At 37.8% G+C, this 21524-nt stretch overlaps 1 protein-coding gene across 1 annotated transcript; it reads right to left on the bottom strand.

The window, feature by feature from the left end:
* On the bottom strand, positions 1 to 14632 carry LOC103696457 (mechanosensitive ion channel protein 6-like). Its single transcript, XM_008778097.6, has 5 exons — positions 12450 to 14632; positions 8729 to 8852; positions 8347 to 8640; positions 8054 to 8256; positions 1 to 636 (listed from the first exon to the last, which is right to left on the bottom strand). The coding sequence occupies exons 1-5, from the start codon at positions 14432 to 14434 to the stop codon at positions 351 to 353; spliced, it is 2892 nt and encodes a 963-aa protein (XP_008776319.4). The 5' UTR covers positions 14435 to 14632; the 3' UTR covers positions 1 to 350.
* Positions 14633 to 21524: the final 6892 nt, after the last annotated feature.

Here is a 21524-nt window from a genome sequence, read left to right as displayed (position 1 = left end):
TGTCAAAACTAACACATCATATGTTGTGTTTGCTACTATTGAGATTACCATAAGTGATAAAAATGTTTATAAACACATTAAACACTTGAGGTTGCAGCTAAGACTACAATTACAAATAACAAGCTCATCATATTTAATAGCTCTTCATGTACATAGGCTGATCCACAGACTTTTTTAGTGCTTATTAAACATGTGATACCAGAACTTACGGGAGAAGGAAAAGCAAGAAGCAAAAGCCGCGTGCTAGAGTGGTGAAATACATCACCTACTCAAGCCCCTCTTCGGTCGCCGTAATCCTTCCCCTGTTTGGATCATATCTAAGTCAGAGATCAACAATCTCAGTCACAGGATCAGTTGAAAGTCGACCAACTGGATGGTAGGCGCGTCGAGGTAACAGCAGGCATGCCTCGGACATTCACATCAAAAGGCAACATCCGGTACTCGATGTCAAGTTCTCTCAAGATTCTGATCAACTCCTGAAGCACAAGCTCTCTCCTTGCCCACCTGAGCCCCATATCCTGAAAATTCATGCGTTGACGCATCCAGATTGATATTCTCAATCTGTTCATGTCATCCACATCCCTGAGAACAACTGAAGGATCATCGTACCAGTGTTCCTTCTTGTTCACCATGTATCTGCAACAGTTGTAGAAATTTCACTCAGGTCAGTAGCATAAATTTACACTTTTAACCATAATAAACAAGAAGGTTGGACAAGAAAAAATTTAGGTTAAAGCAACATGATTAAGAACAGAGAATTTCTTAGGCTGTCTGGTTGTCAAGTTTTATTAAAATGGATTTATATAAACCTAAAATAAGTGTCCCCTTCCACAGAACTGATTTTCTATAAACTTGCAGATCATAAAATTTTGAAGAAAAAAATCAAAAAAAAAAAAAAAAGATTTTATGCAACACAGTCTTTCCCAAAGATTTTTGACAAAACCTCCTTCCAAAAATCTTCATATTTATGTGAGAAGAAAATTCACAAACAACCTTCTTAAAAAAAAAAAAAATCAGAGACAACCAAATAGGCCCTAATCTTCCCCATTTTCTCTTTTCCTTTTTTTCTTCCAAAACAATGTTATCTTCTTCTGCCCCTAGTTGAAGCTTGATTACACCATACATTCAGACTACATGAACTAAAGATGATTACAGTGATAGTAACCATTAAAGAGTTCGTATTAATTCATAACAATCACTGTAAAAGATAACCAGATTGCATGGAATGACATTTACAGTTCATGCTTGTGAGAATACTTAGACATGGGATTTGTTATCCTATGAACATCAGACAATTATTCATTGTAAGAAACCAGCAATTTGAGCTTGACCAAAAATGGATCTGACCAGATAATTACGGTTCTGATTCTGATAATATAATGGATGTTGACATCAGGTATAGCAAAACAAAGTTTCAAAGAAAAAGTAGAGATCATGCTTATAAGAATATTTAGACATGCGATTTGTTATCTTATGAATATAAGACAATTCCTTGTAAGAGACAAGCAATCTGTCTGACAAAATTGAACCTCTTACAGATAATAAAAATTCCAGTTCAGATAACAGAATGGATTTTGACATCAGGTATAGCAAGACAAAGTTTCAAAGTAGAGCAAGAAACAGTAACAGGCTAAATTGTGAAGTGAATTCTGATTCAGAAGTGCAAGAAACTTGAGCTAACAGGATGTGGACTTTCATGCCGATGTGACTGAAGACTTCATAAAACCATCATCAAACAGTCAAAAGTAGAGATCATGCTTATGAGAATATTTAGACGTGATTTGTTATCTTATGAACATAAGACAATTCCTTGCAAGAGACAAGCAATCTGTCTGACAAAATTGAACCTTTTACAGATAATAAAAATTCCAGTTCAGATAATAGAATGGTTTTTGACATCAGGTATAGCAAGACAAAGTTTCAAAGTAGAGCAAGACACAGTAACAGGCTAAACTGCGAAGTGAATTCTAATTCAGCAGTGCAACAAACTTGAGCTAACAGGATGTGGACTTTCATGCCGATGTGACTGAAGACTTCATAAAACCATCATCAAACCATCATGGTTTACTTGTTATGTTTATGGTGACCACTGGTAAGAGATAATGCATTCAACTGAGTCGTCTTATGACCTACCAACCAAATAATTAATTGTCCTAAAACACTATTGAATATGAGCAGTACATTACATACAAAAACAGCATGACAATTTTTTAAGGTGGTGGTGAAAAGAATGAAGCAACTTATCTTAATTAATAATGAAATCCATAAATTTGTAAATTGACAATATGAAAAACATGACTTCAATTAACAATATCAGGATTGGAAGGACCAAGCCAAGATTGGAAGCATCCATTGGCAGGATAATATTACGAAATTTTGAAAAAAAAAGTCCACAAAATAAATAAATAATAAAAATAGATAGATAAATAAATAAATAAAAACAACACAGATGATGGGGCCATACTGACCAATACTAGCAGTTGGTTACTAAAGGAGTTCTAAGAAAAGTATTGAGCTGGTCCTGAAGTAGGTAAACCTCAGTTGTCTATCATTTAGTAAATTATTAGGTTGGTTTTGGGGTTTGATGCAGTATTGAATGCACAAGGATGTGAGAACCAGATTAGGACATGTAATGAAGTCTAGGAATATCCGACTCATGGAAATGTTCCAACATGGATTCTTCAAGGTGGATGCATGAGTCTAGGTAACAACTTTCATGAACACAGTAGCTGTTACAACTCAACCTCACCCAAAAAGGCTAGCTGGAAGGTATTATTTGGATTCTTGGGCCCTATAAAAGTACCCAAAATCTACTCAGTACATAACCGATACTCGAATGGATCCTTACATACTCCTCCTGTTTAAGCCCCGATGTCCTCATCAAACCAAGGTCCAAACTCATTTAAATCTAATCACAAGTACTACAAATCCAATCGCAAAAACTATGATCAGCTCGTGGTCAGCCCAAATGAGCTCATGCAGCAATATCCCCTAGTCCACAAGGCTATAGGCCATGTGTGCTTTGATACCATTTGTCACAACTTAGGACTTCACCTAAAAAAGCTAGCCAAAAGGTATCATTTGGATTTTCTAGCCCTATTTAAGTGCCCAAGATCTACTTAGTACATAGCTGATGTGGGACAAAACATATGCTCGCATGGATCCTTACCGTAGCTTTTATCTTAAAAAGGTACAATTGCTTTGTTTCTTTCTATTTTGTTTGATATAAACTCTAATTTGTTATGCTCTTTCTTTTCCCTCCGAACATACATCCTAGTATCACTTCTCATGCTATTTTCACGTAGAACAGAAATCATATTTCCAATTTGTTGGGGAGGTAATAAAACATAGTTAGCTCTCAACTCTTCATGATTTGAAATTCAGGACTCACCTTTAAGGTGGCATGCTTTGATACCTATTACCAGATTTGGTGGTTCAGTAGATTACTTTGTTGCAACTTTAGGTAAGTAACACTTGCTTTCCTCTTATTGATCAAAATTATTCTATCCCTGCTGTCAAATTGCCTGATGATGAGAATACTAATAATAATAAATGGTGTTGGTATTGGAACTTTAGAAGGAAGTGAAGCATGAAAATGTCCTTCCGTGAAGCACATATGCTAGATATCTACAATTACAAGACTCGCCCAAATGAGCATGTCAGAAGACAGCGAGAGCACACAATTTATTTAGTGTCCACAAACAACTTACATGCTCATAAGAATACCTAACAGAATTAATGAGAAGATAATGAACAAGTATTAGGTCTCAAAACTACTAAGATTTCAAGGCAGCATTAACAACACCAATTTGGATGATCATGTACTGGAAACAAGTCGGACATGATAAGTGGCAAAGGCAATGCTAGGACAGAAGATATATGATACCAAGTATAAACATTAGGATCCCAAAGATTCCATTGAAAGGAAAATCCTATGCTACATAATAGACAAGAGAATACTCATCATGAAAGGTGATATGAAGCAAATCAAGTTATCAAAAGTAGCAGAAGCATATGATAAAATGAAGCAAGGTACGCCATACTGTATCGAACCAGATGGTATGCAACATACAGTATTGTCCCATACCATCCGGTTTAGTACCGGTACACCGTACAGAGGGCATACCAACACTCAGAATACTGAACAAGCTTCCATATCGGATGTACTGACACAGTAACAAGATGACACTAGTACGAGGCCCGGTACTAAGACGAGTATCTTGAAATGAACTAACAAAATAAGATATCAATTGTGAGTTCCAATTGAAATAGCCCAAGACAACTTGAACAAGAGCAATGTGTTAAGTGTTAAAACAAACTCTATGACAATGGATAATATACATCAAGGTTCGTCGTTTCGGCACCGTAACCCATACAGGTATCATTCTATTACATTGTCGATACGCTTGGTATGGAGGCTGGTTCGGCATACCAAGTGTTGGTATATCCCCTATATTGCATACCGATTCGGTACCAATACAATATGGTCGGTATGCACCAATACCAACCGGTATGGCACACCTTGATATACATTTAGAATTATCAGAATCAAAGAAAGCACACAATTAAGAAGACTATATATATTGACAAATTGGAGGTGCTCACAACTAAACCTTTTGAAAGAACTTAAACAACATTAAAAGTTGAGTTTGAAAAAATAATAAAAATCAAGGACCAACTTTCATCCATAAGAGAATCCATTTTATTTTCACTAAGTTTTCTTGGGAGATTACTGTTGGTCACCTAGAGTAGTTTGGGTAGTTTTCAGTTAAAAAAAGTTAAAGATTCAATCTACTGATCTAGTGGTCTAAATTACTTTGAGGGTTTCAACGTGTTCAATTTAAAATCTTTGTATAAATATCATGGATATGGCTGTAAGCATAATAAAATAATGTAAATTTGAATCATCATCATCATCATCATCAACACCATTCATGTCTTTTCCCATCAAATAGGGGGTCTGCTATGGAGCAAAACCCAAAGTTAAAAATGAATTGTTATTCAAATAAAACAAAAGTAGGTTAGTTTGAATAACAATTTCATTGTTTAAGCTCTAGATGTGTTATATACTATTGTGATTTTCATATTTTTATTGCTCTTTTTTCCCCTATTCAAAATTTTCTTTCTAATTAAAGTCTTTTGGATGTTGATAGCGCCATTAGCGTCATAGCTTGGTGCTTGCTGCATCATATTTTACTAAAGCTTGTATATTTCTACTGCTTTGAGGATTCTTCTGAAAGAGTAGATGCCCTACAAGCCAATCGCAATATGTATTGCGAAGGGTTTTCTTTTGATTTTCCAAATTATGTACATGACATTTAAATATGAATAAAGGCATTGTGTTTTATCATATGCTGTTGATTATATTTGTGATAAACTCCTTACATTAGGGCAATGGTTTTGAGGCTATGATGAGATCATACTAGTGAGACCTAAAACCCTAAAATCCTAATCTTAAATATTTCAAGTCATTGGTACATTGAGTCGGGGATCAATGTTTACCAGAAAGACTGGCACATCTTATGTATGCTCGATGCAGAGGGTGATTGATCTCACAATCACTTGTGTGGAGACACTAATACAAAGATGTGGGTGCTCATTAGAATAATGAGTTCACTGAATTGACCTACAAACAGAAATCTTATGAAATCTTACTTACATGTCAAAAGATGATTCTCTTAGTGGGAGTTGTGCAACTGATCCTATGACCTGAAATCACCATGGTATCTTGTGCACATGAACCCATGTTTTGGTTTATATTCATTCATGACAATAAGTTGTGTACGAGATCTTCTGGATATAGTGAATTGTGTACGAAGATTATGAGTAGGTCAACAAGGAATTAATCACTTCTAGTAAGAGAAGATAGCATCCTATTTATTCTAATCATATGATAATTCAGGAAGCCTTTGATCAAAGCAGAATGAAAATTAGAAAGAGTTTCTAATGTTTCATTATTTGAATTATCATTAAAAGATTGAGAAAGATATGAATATGAAATTGAGTTTGACATATATTCATACTCATATACATATTCGGGATGCAGTTTGATTAAAGGATTGAATTGCACGGTAACTTGCCACTGAAGGGTATTTTTGGTATTTCCACCAAATTCCATATTTTCCGGGTAGACATGACACGTTGCTAGACGTCAATCTTGTCTTATAGGTTTGATCGAATTAAAGAGTTTAATTCGATCACCAATTAGAAAGGATTCTAATTGTTAAGTTCGGGTTCGCGCAGTTTGGACTTAAATCGATTAGAAGAGTTCTAATCAAGTTGGGTCAACTCGCACTCACACCTATTGCTGGCTAAGTATGAAACCCAATGGGTCACACACAAGAAAACTTATTAAGGATCTAATTGGATTAGATCATGTTTGCAAGATAGACATCCTAGCAGGTGTTGCAAACCCTTAGCTCTTGATTCGAATTGGATTCGAATCTGATTCTTAATTGATCTAATTTGATTAGATCATGTTCTAATATGGGTTAGCCAAGAGTTGACACCTAATTGGCTTGGTTTGAGTCTAATTGGATTAGATTTAATAAATCATTCAATCTAGACCGTTAGATCTTTGATCTACCGTTGGATGAAGACATAATGGAGAGTTGGTTTAACCCAATTGGATTGGGTTAGAGGATGGCTATCATAATTGACCATTGGATCTTAATCCCACCATTGGATGAAGACATAATGGATCAAGTGAATGGCGCCTTGCATTGGAGCCCTTGGATCATCATCATGAAAGATCAAGAGGTAAGGCATGATGGACATGTGATTGGCATGTGCTGTTGACTTGGTCAAAATATGGCACCACATGAAAGGACATATCATTTGATACACCTCCTCACTTGATCTGTGCCTCCTCTTATTTGATATGGCCCTTTAGATGATGCCCTTTCATGAAAGGATGTGTGGATGGGATGCATCCCTTGGAGATGCATCCCTACGCCTATTATAAATAGGCTAGCGCTCCATGGGTTTCATTTATTCCAACTCCACCGCATTCTCTCTCCCTTATCCCTTCTTTCTTACAAGGCTTTGTCTCTTTCTAGCATTGCTTCTAGGGTGTCCTAATCCAAGACAAGGTGGTCTTCTTTAGGACAAAAGGATTAGAAGTGATTTTAGAAGGTGAAAGAAAAATAGAAAGGAAGGAAAGCAAGCCATTAGAGTTCTTTAGAAGAATTCTGCATTAAGGATCAAAGTCTTTGGAGCTTAAGACTTGAATTAAGTTTTCGTGTGGATCACCGTTGGAGGGCGGACACTTGGACGCCTCGTGGAGATTCTACAAACTTGGATTTAGCGTTAGAGGTATTCTTCTATTCCTATATTTATATTTATATGTTATTTGATTGTTACCATTAAGGTGATCTAGGTTAATAAGGGTTTCATGTTAAGGGACTTTATTAAGAAATTTTTTAAAATTCCTAGATTCCGCTGCGCATTATAACATGCTAAAACCCTACATCTTCTTATTCATGCAATTGAAGGACAATATGGAGTAATTTACTACATAAGGAATGGATGAAAAGAATTTATACACTAGCAAGAAGGATAAAAAACAAGCTAAGAAGGAATCTTATTGGTATCATGAGTCAACTTAATCAAGTAATGCAACTGATGTGTTTAATTGCATAAGTCATGATCAGCAGTGAAAAGTCGATTTGAAAATAAGGCTACTGCTTACATAGAAGGTTGATTATGCAGTTCAGATTTCCTTAAATCAACTTCTTGTCAGTGTAAGTTCTCTAACAAAATAGCAAGGATGACATTGCAAGCATCCAAAATATTATGTTATTCGGTCCACAATTTCAGGTTTGAAGATTCAACTAACTGGAGTTAGCATGTAGAGACAAGTGAGTTATAGAATTTCCAAATTGAAATGTTATATTCACATTTTTTCCCTTGCTTCTCACCAGTTTCTTTTTTGCTTCTACTTCTACAGGAAGAATAGAAGTGACAGAGGATATGTTAAATTTAATAAAAATTAATATCTGACAACAGTCGCCTAAATATTTTAGGTCAGGAAAGTATTAATTCTTATTCTTACCCTATTATCCTTTCCCTCATTATAGCGAGTTTCTCCACCGGAGTTGCAACATGAACACAGAAGTCAATTGCCTCCCCCATATCTGGGCTTCGATAGAAATTGCCAATGAATTTGGTAGCCAGTACACTGTTCGGATAAATTATCTTCTGGTTGTCATACCTCAGAAAAATTGTTGTCAATATATTCATCTCCTCAACAATCAACTGAAAATTAGAAAAATTAATTTCAGTAACTCATGTATAAGAATTGAAACAAAGCCATCAGCACACATGACCCGTTTGGTTCCTTTTTACCTGGACACCATCCACTTCACAACGATCACCAACATCAAAGGGGTGCATCACAAACAAGAAAATGATAGCTTCAAAGACTGTCTTCAAAGTGTTACCAAAAACAAATACCGCCAATAAAACCTGAGAACTAATGAGATAAAAGAAATGGGTGGTTGCAACGCCCAGAATAAGTAGCCAGAGAGCAAATACGATGATGCCCACAATTATGTTTGCCATTTGGTGGAGTTTGTTCACTGCAGTTTTCGTGTCATTCAGTGTCAAAGAAAGGGCTCTGCGTTCTCTGAATGCATTAATCTGCAGTCCAGGCAACAAAATTTTACACCATCTGTGCAAGTCTTAAGAATATTTAACACACTGAGATCTTGTGAAGCGCAATACAAACCACCCAATTCTTGAGAGACTTCCTGCTAACCCTTTGTTTTTCTTGAGCTCCTTCAAAAAAGCTCATTGTCTTCTGAGCTTCATCTTCCCTCATGAATCGCATAAGGTCCTCCAAATAGATATACCTGAAAATTACACCTCAACCATGTTATTGATGAATTAACAGATGACTGCCGGATAACAAAAGGAATAAACTAAAATTCGGAAAGATGCTAGCAAACTTTCTAGCAGTGCTACACGAAAAACATTTACATTACATTTTCTTCCATGTGTAAAATTTTAGGAACCATATGAGGAACTTACAAGAATTTAAATATCCCAAAGGATACTTACAAAATGAAGATTATCTTCAATAGTCATGTTCACTATGACAAAATTCTATACTCACCATAAAATTTTCGACCATGCTAGCATGGGTGATGAAACTTGGGGCACAAGTGTATGGATTTTCACATTCCATAAGGCATCAAAACCGCCCCACCCTCCTCCAAAAAAAAAAAAGAAAAGACCGGGCATTGCATTAGCTACACAATGACGAATGTCATCACATACAGGGTGTGTACTCTTGACATAATACATGTACCAATTTATATAATGAATAAATTAACAGATATTCATCATTCAAAACATATTATGACGTGTCTACCTAGTTTTGATGTGATGGGCTGGCATGAGTCAGCCTGTTAAACTTGCAGGTGGACCTTGGCTCAACCTCAGTATACTACATCTACAAACTCATAAATGAATAAATAAATAGAATAGATCATGTTTATAAACACAATAATAGGGATGCAAAAGTGCCAAGTCATGGCGTGTCAAGATCTTCCTGAACCTAGGCCACAAAGCATCTCACATTTTGTATTTTCATGATTGGATTTTCTATCTTTTTTATGCATTCATATTCTTGTTATTAATTAGTTTTCAATAAACCAATTCACAAGTCACCAGCCACCAGTCAAGGCCCTTCCAATGCATGTAACAATAAATAAATTTTGAATAACTCCAGATTAATGTCTCTCAAAAAAAAGAGAAAAAAAAAACTTCACATCAATGACCAAGAAAGCAACATATAGAAGGACCCGACTAAACAATGAAACTTGTTACTGTAATTCAGATGGCAGAGATCATCATTGTAATGGTGACCATGGCAATGAAACCTATGAGCCAAAAAGGCCAGTGTTCAAAGTTAAGCAAAGATTGGCAATGTGAACTGATGACAAAGATGTTAGCTAGAAATGGTGAATACTGAAACAAGACGACATTGCAAAATCACTAGTTGAAATATGCTAGAATGCAAGATATTGTTTGATATAAGGATATCATTTAATATAAGAAACAAGCCATGGGTGATTACAGTGAATGTCAGCTCCCTTGGGACTCAACTGAAAATATATCCTTGTTAATCAGATCTTAGTTATTAAAATATCATTTTAACAATCTAACTTCATCAGTTATTAAGAATGAATTGGTGGAAACCAAAATTGCCTCTAAGATCTTAATTTTCTCACATTTCTCTGTCTTCCCTCTTGATTTCATCTCTCTGGTTATTAGGAGCATTCATTACTTTCCCATGCAACTCAATAAGAAGATCAAGCCATAGGATGGAAAGCAGGCCAACATGGGCATTATAGGCTCTAATTTAGCTCTGTTTGTTTTTCTCCAAGTTATTTTAGGAGTTAAAGGGCCTTTCCACAGTAATTTTGAGTTATCAAGAATTTTTGTATAAATTCTTAGGCCCTCTTTGCTCAAAAGGCTGAGATTATACCTCACAATACTCTCTCTTTCATCCAAAACCTATTCTTGTCAGCATCAGTTCATTGACGTCAGAAATTTGAGTGGCCAATTAGAGTAACTTGATGACCCAACCATCTTAGAAAGAGAGGGAGAGTACGAACTTGCAGCCCATCGCATCCAAGAGAGGGAGCGCCATTCCTCTGTTCAGGCAGCTAAAAAGATGAAAAAAGAAGAAAGAGAGGGAAACAAGAGACACAACAAGGAAAGAGGAGGAAAATACAGAAAAACAAATATTAAAGAACATAGAGAAAAAGGGGCCAGTCATTTAAACAATCAATCAATCCTTTCTTAGTCAAAGTTTGTTCTCCCAGGCCTTTCTTTTAATATTGACTGTTGATTAAGGAAAGTCTATATGGCTTGCAGGTTCTAGTTTTACAATATAGAGGGATGTAAAATTCAAATTGGCAGAAATTTGAGGAATCTGTTTTCTTTTTCTACCTTTCTCCGGATCTTGTTTTTAAAGTTTTGTTTGATTTTTGACTAACCTAGGTTCCAAGTTCATCACCTGCAGAATGCAGATTTATTCTCAATTATTGGAATCTTCAGCAAGTAGCAGAATATTTCTGGTTTTATTAAAAAGAAACTAAAATGAGAAATAAAAAATCAAATACTACAGGCCTGTTTGTTCTTGCTTTTGTTTTTCGTTTTTGCTTTCAGAAACCTAAGAAGAAAAAAGAACTAGACTGAATATCATTTATGATGAAAACACTTTAGTTTCTCAAAATTGTTTGTAAAATATTTAAAGCTTTTGGAAGCTAAGATTTGTTGCTTTCAAAGTCCACCACTCTATAGCTTGCAAGGCAGTGCGCCCCCCCAACCTCCTCCTCCCAAAAAAAAAAAAAAAAAAATTCTAATTTCTTGTAAAAGTTGCATGCAAAAATCATTAATTTTTGGAAATAATAGGTAGCACTAGTTGCTGGGTTGATTACATGTCGTAAGAACACTGAATTAATAAATGCACGCATGAATGAAGTAAAGTTCCACTCACATAGAAAGATGTACAGAGTCAAGCAAGAAATTAGAACTAAGGGAAGTAAAGTTCCAAAGATTGAGCTCTAAAGGAAATTATTATAAAAACATTTTATGTGAAAAGATGATGCATTAATCAAGGAAATAGACAATGAAAGGAATGGTATGGTGGATATTTTGTAATAAAATAATGACTGGTCAAGAAGAATATAGTAAAGAGAGAGACTAGTGTAGCACGAATAAATATTGGAGCAAAGGGAAATAGTTTGGTCTGATATGATTGCTTGCTTTCTAGACCAAATATGGGACCAGAAAGAAGGGTCTATGTCCCTGTAATCAGGTCAAAATGCCATAAAAAAGAAGTTGGTATCCAGAGAAGAATACCTTCAACATGAAACGGTGGCTAAGTAGGAACAACTACTCCAAGCCAACATATATGGAAAAGGCTTGCTGTCCATGTCATTTGCATTGTTTCGGTTGCATCCTCTATTAGCTTAACAAATATTTAAAAATAAAAGAACACAAAGCGAAGCCAAAAACATTTAATTAATAACTCAAGAAATTACCTTGTTGCAGCTCATCATGGTGCTAGTTAAATTAGTAAGGATATATGGATATTGTTTTCCTTATGAAGTCTGTAAAGATAGTTTCTTGCAATGTGGCCTTATCTTCAAAACTATAGAACACACTAGTGAACCACGAAATTGTTCGGAAGAAGGCAGAACGTATCAGATGCAATGCATGAAGATGGAGGCGACGATTTCCTTACCAAGTTTCTAGGAATTGAGAAAAAGCAGTTTCTGTTTAATGGACTGTGAAAACATTTTTACCACCACAACTCCTTTAATTTTTCATGAACAAGCAAGAGTAACTAAATGGAAAAGGACAGCGTAACGGCACAATGCACAGAGATTCTTAATAAAAGGACAACCAAATTAAGAAGTAAAACAATGACTTACTTCTCGCCACGCTTGGCCACATTATTGAAGATCTTCTTGGCAGCAGCCTTCGCCTCATACTCGCTCTGTATCTGTATTGCCGATTCGTCCATTCCTCCTTCCTGTGCTGCATGCTCGTCGAGCGTCGTTAGCGTCCCATTCCTCACGATCCTCATCAGCCTCTTCATATTCCAAGCCGAAATGTTGTTCTGGTTGAGCTTGTGGAGCTGGTCAATTGTGATCCCCTCCTCCTGCTGCTGCCGGCCGGCATCTTTCCCAGAAACCGGTCCCGAGACCCTGATGCTCTTCCCCATCTGCATGCTCTTCCGCATCCTCCCATGGCTGCTGCCCCCACTCCCAATCACCCGCCCACTCTTGCTTGGCATCGCAGCCGCCCGAAGCTCACTCGGTAAAGTGGCGCCTGCATTCTGGAGCTTCTCAACCTCGGCCATCATCCGGTCCTCCTCATACTGCGCGTTCTGGATCTCCACAAGCGGCGGCCCGGAGAGCGTCTCGATCACATACTGATTGAAAAGTGCCTCTTGAATGCGGTCGAAGTAGGTGCTCACATGGAACGACGATGCCAGGACCTTCACAAGCAGCGTCTTGACAAGGCGAAAGACACAAGCAACTAGGAAGCAGAAGAGCACCTTGGTGACATAGGGGAGCATCTTGGTGTTCGTCTCACGCTCCACCTTCTTGTCAAGCAAGTACTGCCAGGAGACGAGGACGAGGCCTAGCCAGAGGCAATTCTGCACCGCTTTCCGGACGCCGTAGACGAAGTAGAGCACACGCTTGCGGAGGGTGAAGTTGCGCTCGATGAAGAAGACGACAATTCGAATGAACCAGCCGGAGACGAGGCGGCCGCAGATGAGCACGAGGACAAGGAGCTCCCACTTCCAGAGGTGGAGGCTCCAGACAGTCTGCCGCTCGAGGACGGGGATGGAGAGGCTGCAGGCGAGGGCGGCGATGATGAGTATAAGGCTCACCCACTGGAGGATGGTGAGGAAGTCGAATTTTGCGCGCTTGAACTCGTCGGGGATGTCCTCGTCGACGAAGGGGTCCTCATCGTCCTCCTCGTAGGCCTCCCGGGACTTGCCGACGAGGCCGGACTTGAGGATGCCGGACTTAAGCTGGCCGGACTTGAGCTGGCCGGACTTGAGCCGGCCGGACGGAGGGAGCCCGCCGGACTTCTTGTCGTCTTCGGCGGCGGCGGCGGCGGGGGGCGCCGCCGCCGGGGGAGGCGGGTCCATGAGGCGGGAGCGGGTCTTGACGCGGAGGAGGGTGGAGGAGGGGGCGAAGGTGGCGTTGGAGGTGCAGCGGAGGACCTCGTCGGCGGCGGGTTCGCTAGCGGTGGGTCCGGGGGAGGCCTTGAGGCGGCGGGGGCCGCCACCGCCGGCGCCATCGTCGTCTTCGGAGGAGGAGAGGGAGCGGTAGGAGCGGCGGGAGGGGGGGTCGGCGGTGTGCTTCGGGAAGGAGACGCGGTCCTTGGAGCCGTTAGAGGACGACTTCTTGAGCTCCTCCATCTCGAGGTCCATGTCGAGGGCCATATCGACGCCGGAGGCCTGCTGCTTGCGGAGGAACGAGCCTATAAGCCGCGACGGCGGGTCCTCGCTGATCTCCGTCATCGGCCGCTGCTGGTTCGGAAAGCTGAATCCAGCGCCGCTGCCTCCGCCGTCTCGCGATCCGAGGCCGCCGCCGGGTTCCTTCCAGAATTCGTAGCTAGATTCCCTCCAGACCTTGCTGTTATTATTACTGTTGTTGTTCATGTCTGTAGTGGGGATGGAGGAGGGTTGGTCGGAGACGTCGCGGCTGGTGCCGTCGAACTTGATGACGACATCCCGGCGGGTGCCGTCCACATTGACGACGACATCCCGGCGGGCGCCGTCGTCGGGCGGCTCCTTCAAGAGGATGGGCTGCTGCTCCTGGTCGGAGGAGGAAAAGGTCCGTGACGAGGAGTGCTTGTGGGATCCGTGGGATTTGAACGATCGCCGGAGAGAATCCATGGAGAAAGAAAACAATGCCGCCGCCCTGTTCTACAATAGGATGGATGGAAGAAGATGGAAGAGAGACAGGGATTGGGATTTGGAAAATGGGAGAAAGAAAGAGAGAGAAACAGGGGGAGGGGAAAAGCTGGGGAAGAAGGAGATGCTGAGCTTGCGACACAGATACACGAACTCCATAGGGGAGGATGTCCGTCCGGCCTGTCACGCGTAACTGGGCCTTTCATTAATCGCCACGTGGGAATCATCGTTTTGGGTATTTGGCTGGCGCCGGGTAGTTTTTTCTATACGGTTCAAAATTACGGGAACGTGTCACATGGAGCGCACCAGCTGGCGTTTCTGGATTGGTTCAACCGGCCAATCCACCTTCAGACAAAAAAAAGTAGCTTTTGCCTTTCTAACTCCGTGAGGTGATGGAACTGTAAGGGCTCGTTTGGTTCGCGGAAAGTATTTTTCCTCCTAGAAATATGATTTCTGAGAATCAGATTCCTAGGAAGAGGATACCTAAGAAAGTACTTTTGACATGTTTGGTTAACCATGGGAAAGTGACTAATTTCCAAAGTGCTTATGTTTGGTTGACCATCCACTTTCCTAGGAAAGTTATGTATAATTCCTATTATGCCCTTAATAAAAATTAGGTCTTTAATGTCTCTTTAATGCTTCTTTAATGCTGAAGGGTCTTTTTGGAAAAAAATAAAAAAGGAGTGATTCCCACCTCATGGGAAAGTAACTTTCCCATGTTTCTCATGGGAAAGACTTTCCCATGAAATGTAGGAATCATATTCCCATGGGAATACAACTTTCCCATCTCTCTCCTTTGAAAACTCCAACCAAACAAGAGGCATTTCATTACTTTCCCGTTGACCACACTTTCCCCCCTCCTTTTCCTGCGAACCAAACGAGCCCTAAATGGTTGTTCCTGCCTCCCCTTATACATCACCAGCCGTCCATTCTATCGTTCTTCGTGATGGTTTTTTTGGTACAAATTGTTCGTGGTCGTTTGCGGTCATGAAAGAGCACTAAAAATAATGCATAGTGTTAGGTTTGTCCCGAGAAGCCTGCACTTCGTAGCGCGGCCGAGATGGCTTGGAGAGGCATCTCTCATGTTTCAATCTTATTTTAGAGCCGATCGGATTCAGTTTGAAAACGATTCGGAGACCATCACCGGATGAATTCAAGGTTACGCCAGAGGTAGTGTCAAGCATCTTCTTCTGCATAATATCCATAGTCTTTTATAGGTGTCTGTATAGACGATGAGAGCACTTGATTAGTTGACATGATTCGTCGCTCTGCATTTTGAAGGTTAGCTATGTAATTGTATGGGATTTCCATCCTTTCTTCTCTTTCCTAATTTTAATACATATACTAAAATAATATAAAATTTTTTATATTATTAATATATATATATATATATATATATGGGGATTGATAACCTACCCTGTGGTAGATTATCAATCAACCCATTTTTTATTGGACAAAAAATATCCTTACTTTTTATAACTGTTAAAGATATTTTATGTTTTTCTTATAATTCCACATTAACTTACCCTCTCAACCTCCCAATTAATACTCTCTTCCTTTCTCTCTCTTCTGGTGTGTGTATATATATATATATATATATACATACATACATACATACATACATATATCTATCTATATACATACATACATATATCTATCTATATACATACATACATACATATATTTATCTATATATATATACATGCATCTATATATATACATACACACACATAAATATATATATATATATATGTATGTATGTATATATGTATGTATGTATGTTTATATATATATATATATATATGAGAGAGAGAGGAAGAAAGTATTAATCGGGGGTTGAGAGAGTGAGTTAATGTCGGATTGTAAAAAGACATAAAATATCCATAAGAGCTATAAAAATTAAGAGTATTTTTTTCAATAAAAAATAGTTAGATGGATAACCTACCATAATATAGGTTATCAATCTTTTATATATATATATATATATATATATATATAAAACACTAGGGATCACTATTTTGCCGTAAATTACGTAGATAAAAAAGGTTTCCGTCAGTAAAGAAATATCAGTCAAAGCAGGACTCGTTGAAAAAACAAAATTCGTGGAAACGCTTCATGGGTATAGGGGGCAGTATGATGGTTCGAGAGAAAGAAAGGCATTTGGTGGAGAACACGCGTCTATGGCGTGAGGTGAGGCAATGGGAGGGAGGCATGATCACGTTTACTTTTGGATCCGCGCGGTAAATCATTTCCATCTAGGTCGGCCCCACCTCGAACGCTCCACGCGTCCTAAAGTAAAGGCCTCTGATGGACACGTAGAAGTCTGATCGGGTTTTAATTATTAGATAGTGGATCAGTTTAAACAATTCAAGGTCAAATCAGGGGGGCTTGATATCTACCGTACATTTGCGTTGGATTTAATGGTCCACTGGACCTGATCCGTATAATAATTCCCCCTGATCGGGTTCCCGCACGGTATAATTTTTCTCCCGCTCGTCACCACGGTGATTGGCCCACAGGAAGAAGGCGTGGTGCACGCGGGATAGGGTTACCATCTTTTTCCCGCAGCGCCGGTTACGCGGCTGATCGAAGCCTCGAAGTACGTGCGTCCGCTTCCGCGGCTGGTTGAAGCCTCGAAGAACGTGACAGTCCTTATCTACCGCTGGAGATGGCGATTGGAGAATCAAGCGGCTAGCGCAAACGGAACGGGATGTCGTGGCGATCCTATATGCAATAAAAATAATTAAAAAAAAGCCGAACAAATGCCATAGCGCTGTAGGAACGGAAATCATGTGAGCGGGATTTTTTTTTCTTTTTATACCGCATTTCTTCTCGTGCATAGTAAAGGAGTAACTCAGAAATTAAATAAAGTTAAAAAAAATTTAAGAAAATTTATCAAATTTATAATTAAAATAAAATAAAATAAAGAAAAATTTTATGCATCAATAAAGGTGAAGAAATAGCTTGCATTTCCGTTCTTCTCCGTCAAATAATACACGCTCATTGATTTCAGATATATAATATAAGCTTCTTTGATATGCACTTAGTAGTAACTTAATGCATACCTTCAGATAAATCGATGGGTAATTTTTAGAATATAATATTTACCAATACATACTATATAGCTAGTTAATACATGCCTAGCAATATAATCATCCACCATTCTAATACGCATCTTCAGATAAATTGATACATCAGTTTATAGAATGTGGATGGTCTTTCTTTACTGATGATCTCTCTTGGTATGTGCAATTTTCTTTTATTGTTTGTTCTTTTTTTAAAAAAAGGGACCTGATGGATTCTATTAGTATAAATTTTCTTATCTCTATCTAACTTTTAGATTTTCTCCTTAAGAAAAGCATAAGAAGAAATGTACCAAAAAAGAAATCTTCCCCCATATTTCCTTCTATGGTGCACACAAATATGATTTTTGTTCATGATGAATGAAATGATTTTAGCAAAAAATTAGATAAAGAAAGTTTCGATGATGATTTTAAAATTCAGCTTTGACAAATTCTCTGGTCCATATCTGATCCGAAACCAAATCTGAAACTAGATCTAAAACCAAAAATACCCGACCGTTAATATCGTTAATACATTTTATATTTAATATGAAGTCAAATTAGGAACTTTATGAAATAATTTGAACCATCTCATATTTCACTCAATGATAACTTTTGACCGCATATAATTTTTAGACATATTTATTAATTGAGTTGGTATGAATTATATTATAGAAATTATAATTGGTATCTTTAATTTTGTTATTTATATGTTAAAATTATGACAAAAATAAAATAAAAAAAAGTTCAATGGTTTTTAGATTTTTTTGATGGCGGTTATAATTTTTTATTTTAAAAATTATTCAAGTTTAGTTTTAATTTTAGAGAGCGTTGATGGATTTCAAATCTAATTTTGATTTTTTTAGTAATCTGAATCCGCTCCGCTAATGTTCCTACGCATTTCATTTTGCTTGTAAAAGAAATAATATAAATGCACAAGCTCCGAGTGGAAGTCTACTTCTCCGATCATATATAATTGGGAAAAATTGATATCAGATGAGTGTCACGACTGCTCATCCTACGAGTCCAATTTCCTCCAAGTGCTTTACATGTCATGGGGTCATAATATGTAGTTATGGCAAATATCCATGACACTTGTCATGATATATTTTTGTGATACATTTAGCACTTGTCATGATATATCTTGTTGTGATACCTTGTGCTGCCGCTGAGGATTGACTTGCCCAAGGTACCGAGCCGGAGAGGTATTGGATGCTGGTAGACTTGTCGATCGGCTGCTTGAATTGTGTAGGGCTGCGACTTAAGATGGACAGTTTGTAGCTGGTGTTCTAATCCACGACCGCACTCTAACCTGAAACAGTAAAAACGAAGAAGTCCTTTTACTAGAGCACGTCCAGTAAGAGACTAAGTTAGGACGATACTTAGAAAACAAATGAAGTTCTTGGTAGTCTATTAGGGCAATTGAGCACTTACTTGCAAAGTCTCCCAGAGAATATATTATATAGGCGAAGGCGAGAGCCTATTGCTTCATAATTCGGGTACATGGGTCAGCCAGAATTGGCAGACCTTCGCACGTTCTGAGAATCAGGCGAAGGCATTTTGCACATGGATTGCATCTTGCCCATTTGGCTGGCGTGATCTTAAAGGTTGTTCGAGATTTTGGCCGAGGTGCCGCTAGCTATTGAGTTCTTTGAAATTCAAATTCAGTCACGTGCTTCTGGACGTGTCATATGGTGGGCTCTAATTAATGATTAATATGCTAATTGGCAAGCTTTAGTTGGCCGACCCTTTGTAAGGGTTACAGTCGGTGTTGAAAATCATTGTTAGTTTTATTCTACAAGTGTTATTCTAATTCTTTAGTAGCGATAAGTCTTATCCTTATCCGTTAGTAGTGATAAATATTATCCTTATCCTTTAGTAGTGATAAATTATCTTTTTAGTGTGTGTTGAATTTGAGTAGGAATCAAACATCCCACTCTATTTAAAGGGACGTTTAGTATCTCTTAAGAAAAAGAGAGTAGCTTGAGAAAAAAGAGAGTGGCATTAGAAAAGAGAGAGAAGGAGAATAAAATTGTCATTCTTGGTAAAGAGTAAAAGAGAGCTTTTGTCTCTCATCTATTTAATAAAGTATTTTTTTCCCTCTCCCAATTATTTTTCTTCCATCATCTCTTTTCTGCTGTTTATTTGGTGTCTATTTTAAATTTTTAGCCGGCACGGTCGATCTACTCTGCATAGCATGCCATTGGGATATTACATTATAATTTATAAGTTGCTTAATAATAAATCTGCACGGATTTTATTTTTTTATGTAATACAAGCTCTCAACGTTTTGACTCTTCACAGCACATTCGACTCCATGTACATAAAATTGCAAAACTACCCTTTCATGTTGTTCTTGGTTTTTTCTGTTGCCTTTCTCTTTGTTCGGCCTCTCTAGTATTTGATGGGCGAGCTAGTTTCAAGATGGCTTTTCAGTAGTATCATCAAAATATGGTGGAAGAATTGGAATTTTGAGGGGTTGCTATGTGATGGAGAGAGAGAACTTATTGATAAGGATACTTTTGGTCGTATATATTATAAAACAAAAGACGCCTTTAGAATAGATATGGACTATTAGTGCTAATTTTAATTTTGAATGTATAATTTGTCCAAAATGTAAAAGCCAACATAGAGTGGATCAAACAAGAAAATTATAATTCTGTGTTCTCGTCTGATTCAAATCAACAAAAAATTCTTAGTTTCGAATGTATAATTCACCCGCTACAAGATTTCATGATGCAAGTTGTGAATTATAAATCTAAACCATTGATATATAATCTATGAGGTCCAAACCATCATATACAAAAAATTATGGATTTCAGGAACTTTTTGCTTATGCAAAAAGTCATCTGAATATTTAGTTCTTATGAGAGGATATGGTGTGTTGATTGCAGGATCACTTGATGCATAACTCGAGTCTCCAAAGAACATGTTTTTTTATGCATTCATATTTTAAGTTATCTAATCTTCTCCGGTGGGTCAAAATCTTAACTTGGATGATGCAATTTATGGTAGGTGTAAAGACCTCTCTTTACACCCCATGTATTATAAGGAGATCCAAGGGGGGCGCGCGCACGCGCACATATGTATATAGAATGTGTGTGTACATATATACATATATATACATATATACATATATATATATATATATATATATATATATATATATATATATATATATATATATATATATATATATATATATATATATATATATATATATATGCGCGCGCGCGCCACCCCAATAGAGTTGCTGGAGAGTCCAAACCATTTTAGATGGATCTGGGCCTACTTTTTAAGCCCGAAGGGCTGGGCAGGCCTAAAATTTGAGGATGTTTATAAACAAGCTAGACTTAGGTATAATTAACTCGGCTCGATTTTATACAATATACAATACAATATAATGCAATATAGTATAATATAATATAATATATAACATGAAATTATCGCTTTGCACTCACCCTTCTCTCCAATTCTCCCTTCTCAACCACGACTCTACGAGCTCTTGCACCACTCCTCTCTCACCACCACTGCCTTCCCCAGCCACTCATCTACCTTCCTCTCCTCTTTTCCATCACATCACATACAATGCACACAAGTTGCATTTATAGCGTACTTGGAACGCCACTAAGCCAATTTCATCCTTTTTGACCTTAGATGAACTAAAACCCGTTTATACAGTTGCACAATATTTCCATTCGCATACATATGAGTGTAATGTATATCATGCATAAATTACCAATTTATTACAATAATATATCTTAAATTATAATATTACTTTTATTTTTTTTACTGTTATTATGCTCTAACATTATATTTTAATACTATTTCATGCTATTGTGATATTTGTATCCAACCAGTAAACCATATATGTAGCCCACAAAACTCTCAAAAAATTTTCTTATGAACTACTAATTATATTTCACAACTACTATGCACAAGTACCATGCAGTATAATAATAATTTAGGAATAATAATATATAATTAAATTAAAATACTATTCTAACATA

This window comes from Phoenix dactylifera, chromosome 6, assembly GCF_051530095.1.
Source record: "Phoenix dactylifera cultivar Ajwa chromosome 6, Ajwa_hap1_PhDact_Kaust_v1.1, whole genome shotgun sequence".
NCBI lineage: Eukaryota > Viridiplantae > Streptophyta > Magnoliopsida > Arecales > Arecaceae > Phoenix > Phoenix dactylifera.
The sequence above is the reverse complement of the archived record's forward strand: the minus strand, read 5'-3'. Positions and strand labels throughout refer to the sequence as shown.

Bases quoted from the DNA above. Each gene is read 5' to 3' on its own strand.
- LOC103696457 (XM_008778097.6), bottom strand. From the start codon at position 14,434: ATGGATTCTCTCCGGCGATCGTTCAAATCCCACGGATCCCACAAGCAC. The intron at 8,641-8,728 runs GTTTGTATTGCG...CCTGGACTGCAG, and splicing joins AGTCTCTCAAGAATTGGGTG to ATTAATGCATTCAGAGAACG. The intron at 637-8,053 runs GTAAGAATAAGA...CAACTGTTGCAG, and splicing joins ATGAGGGAAAGGATAATAGG to ATACATGGTGAACAAGAAGG.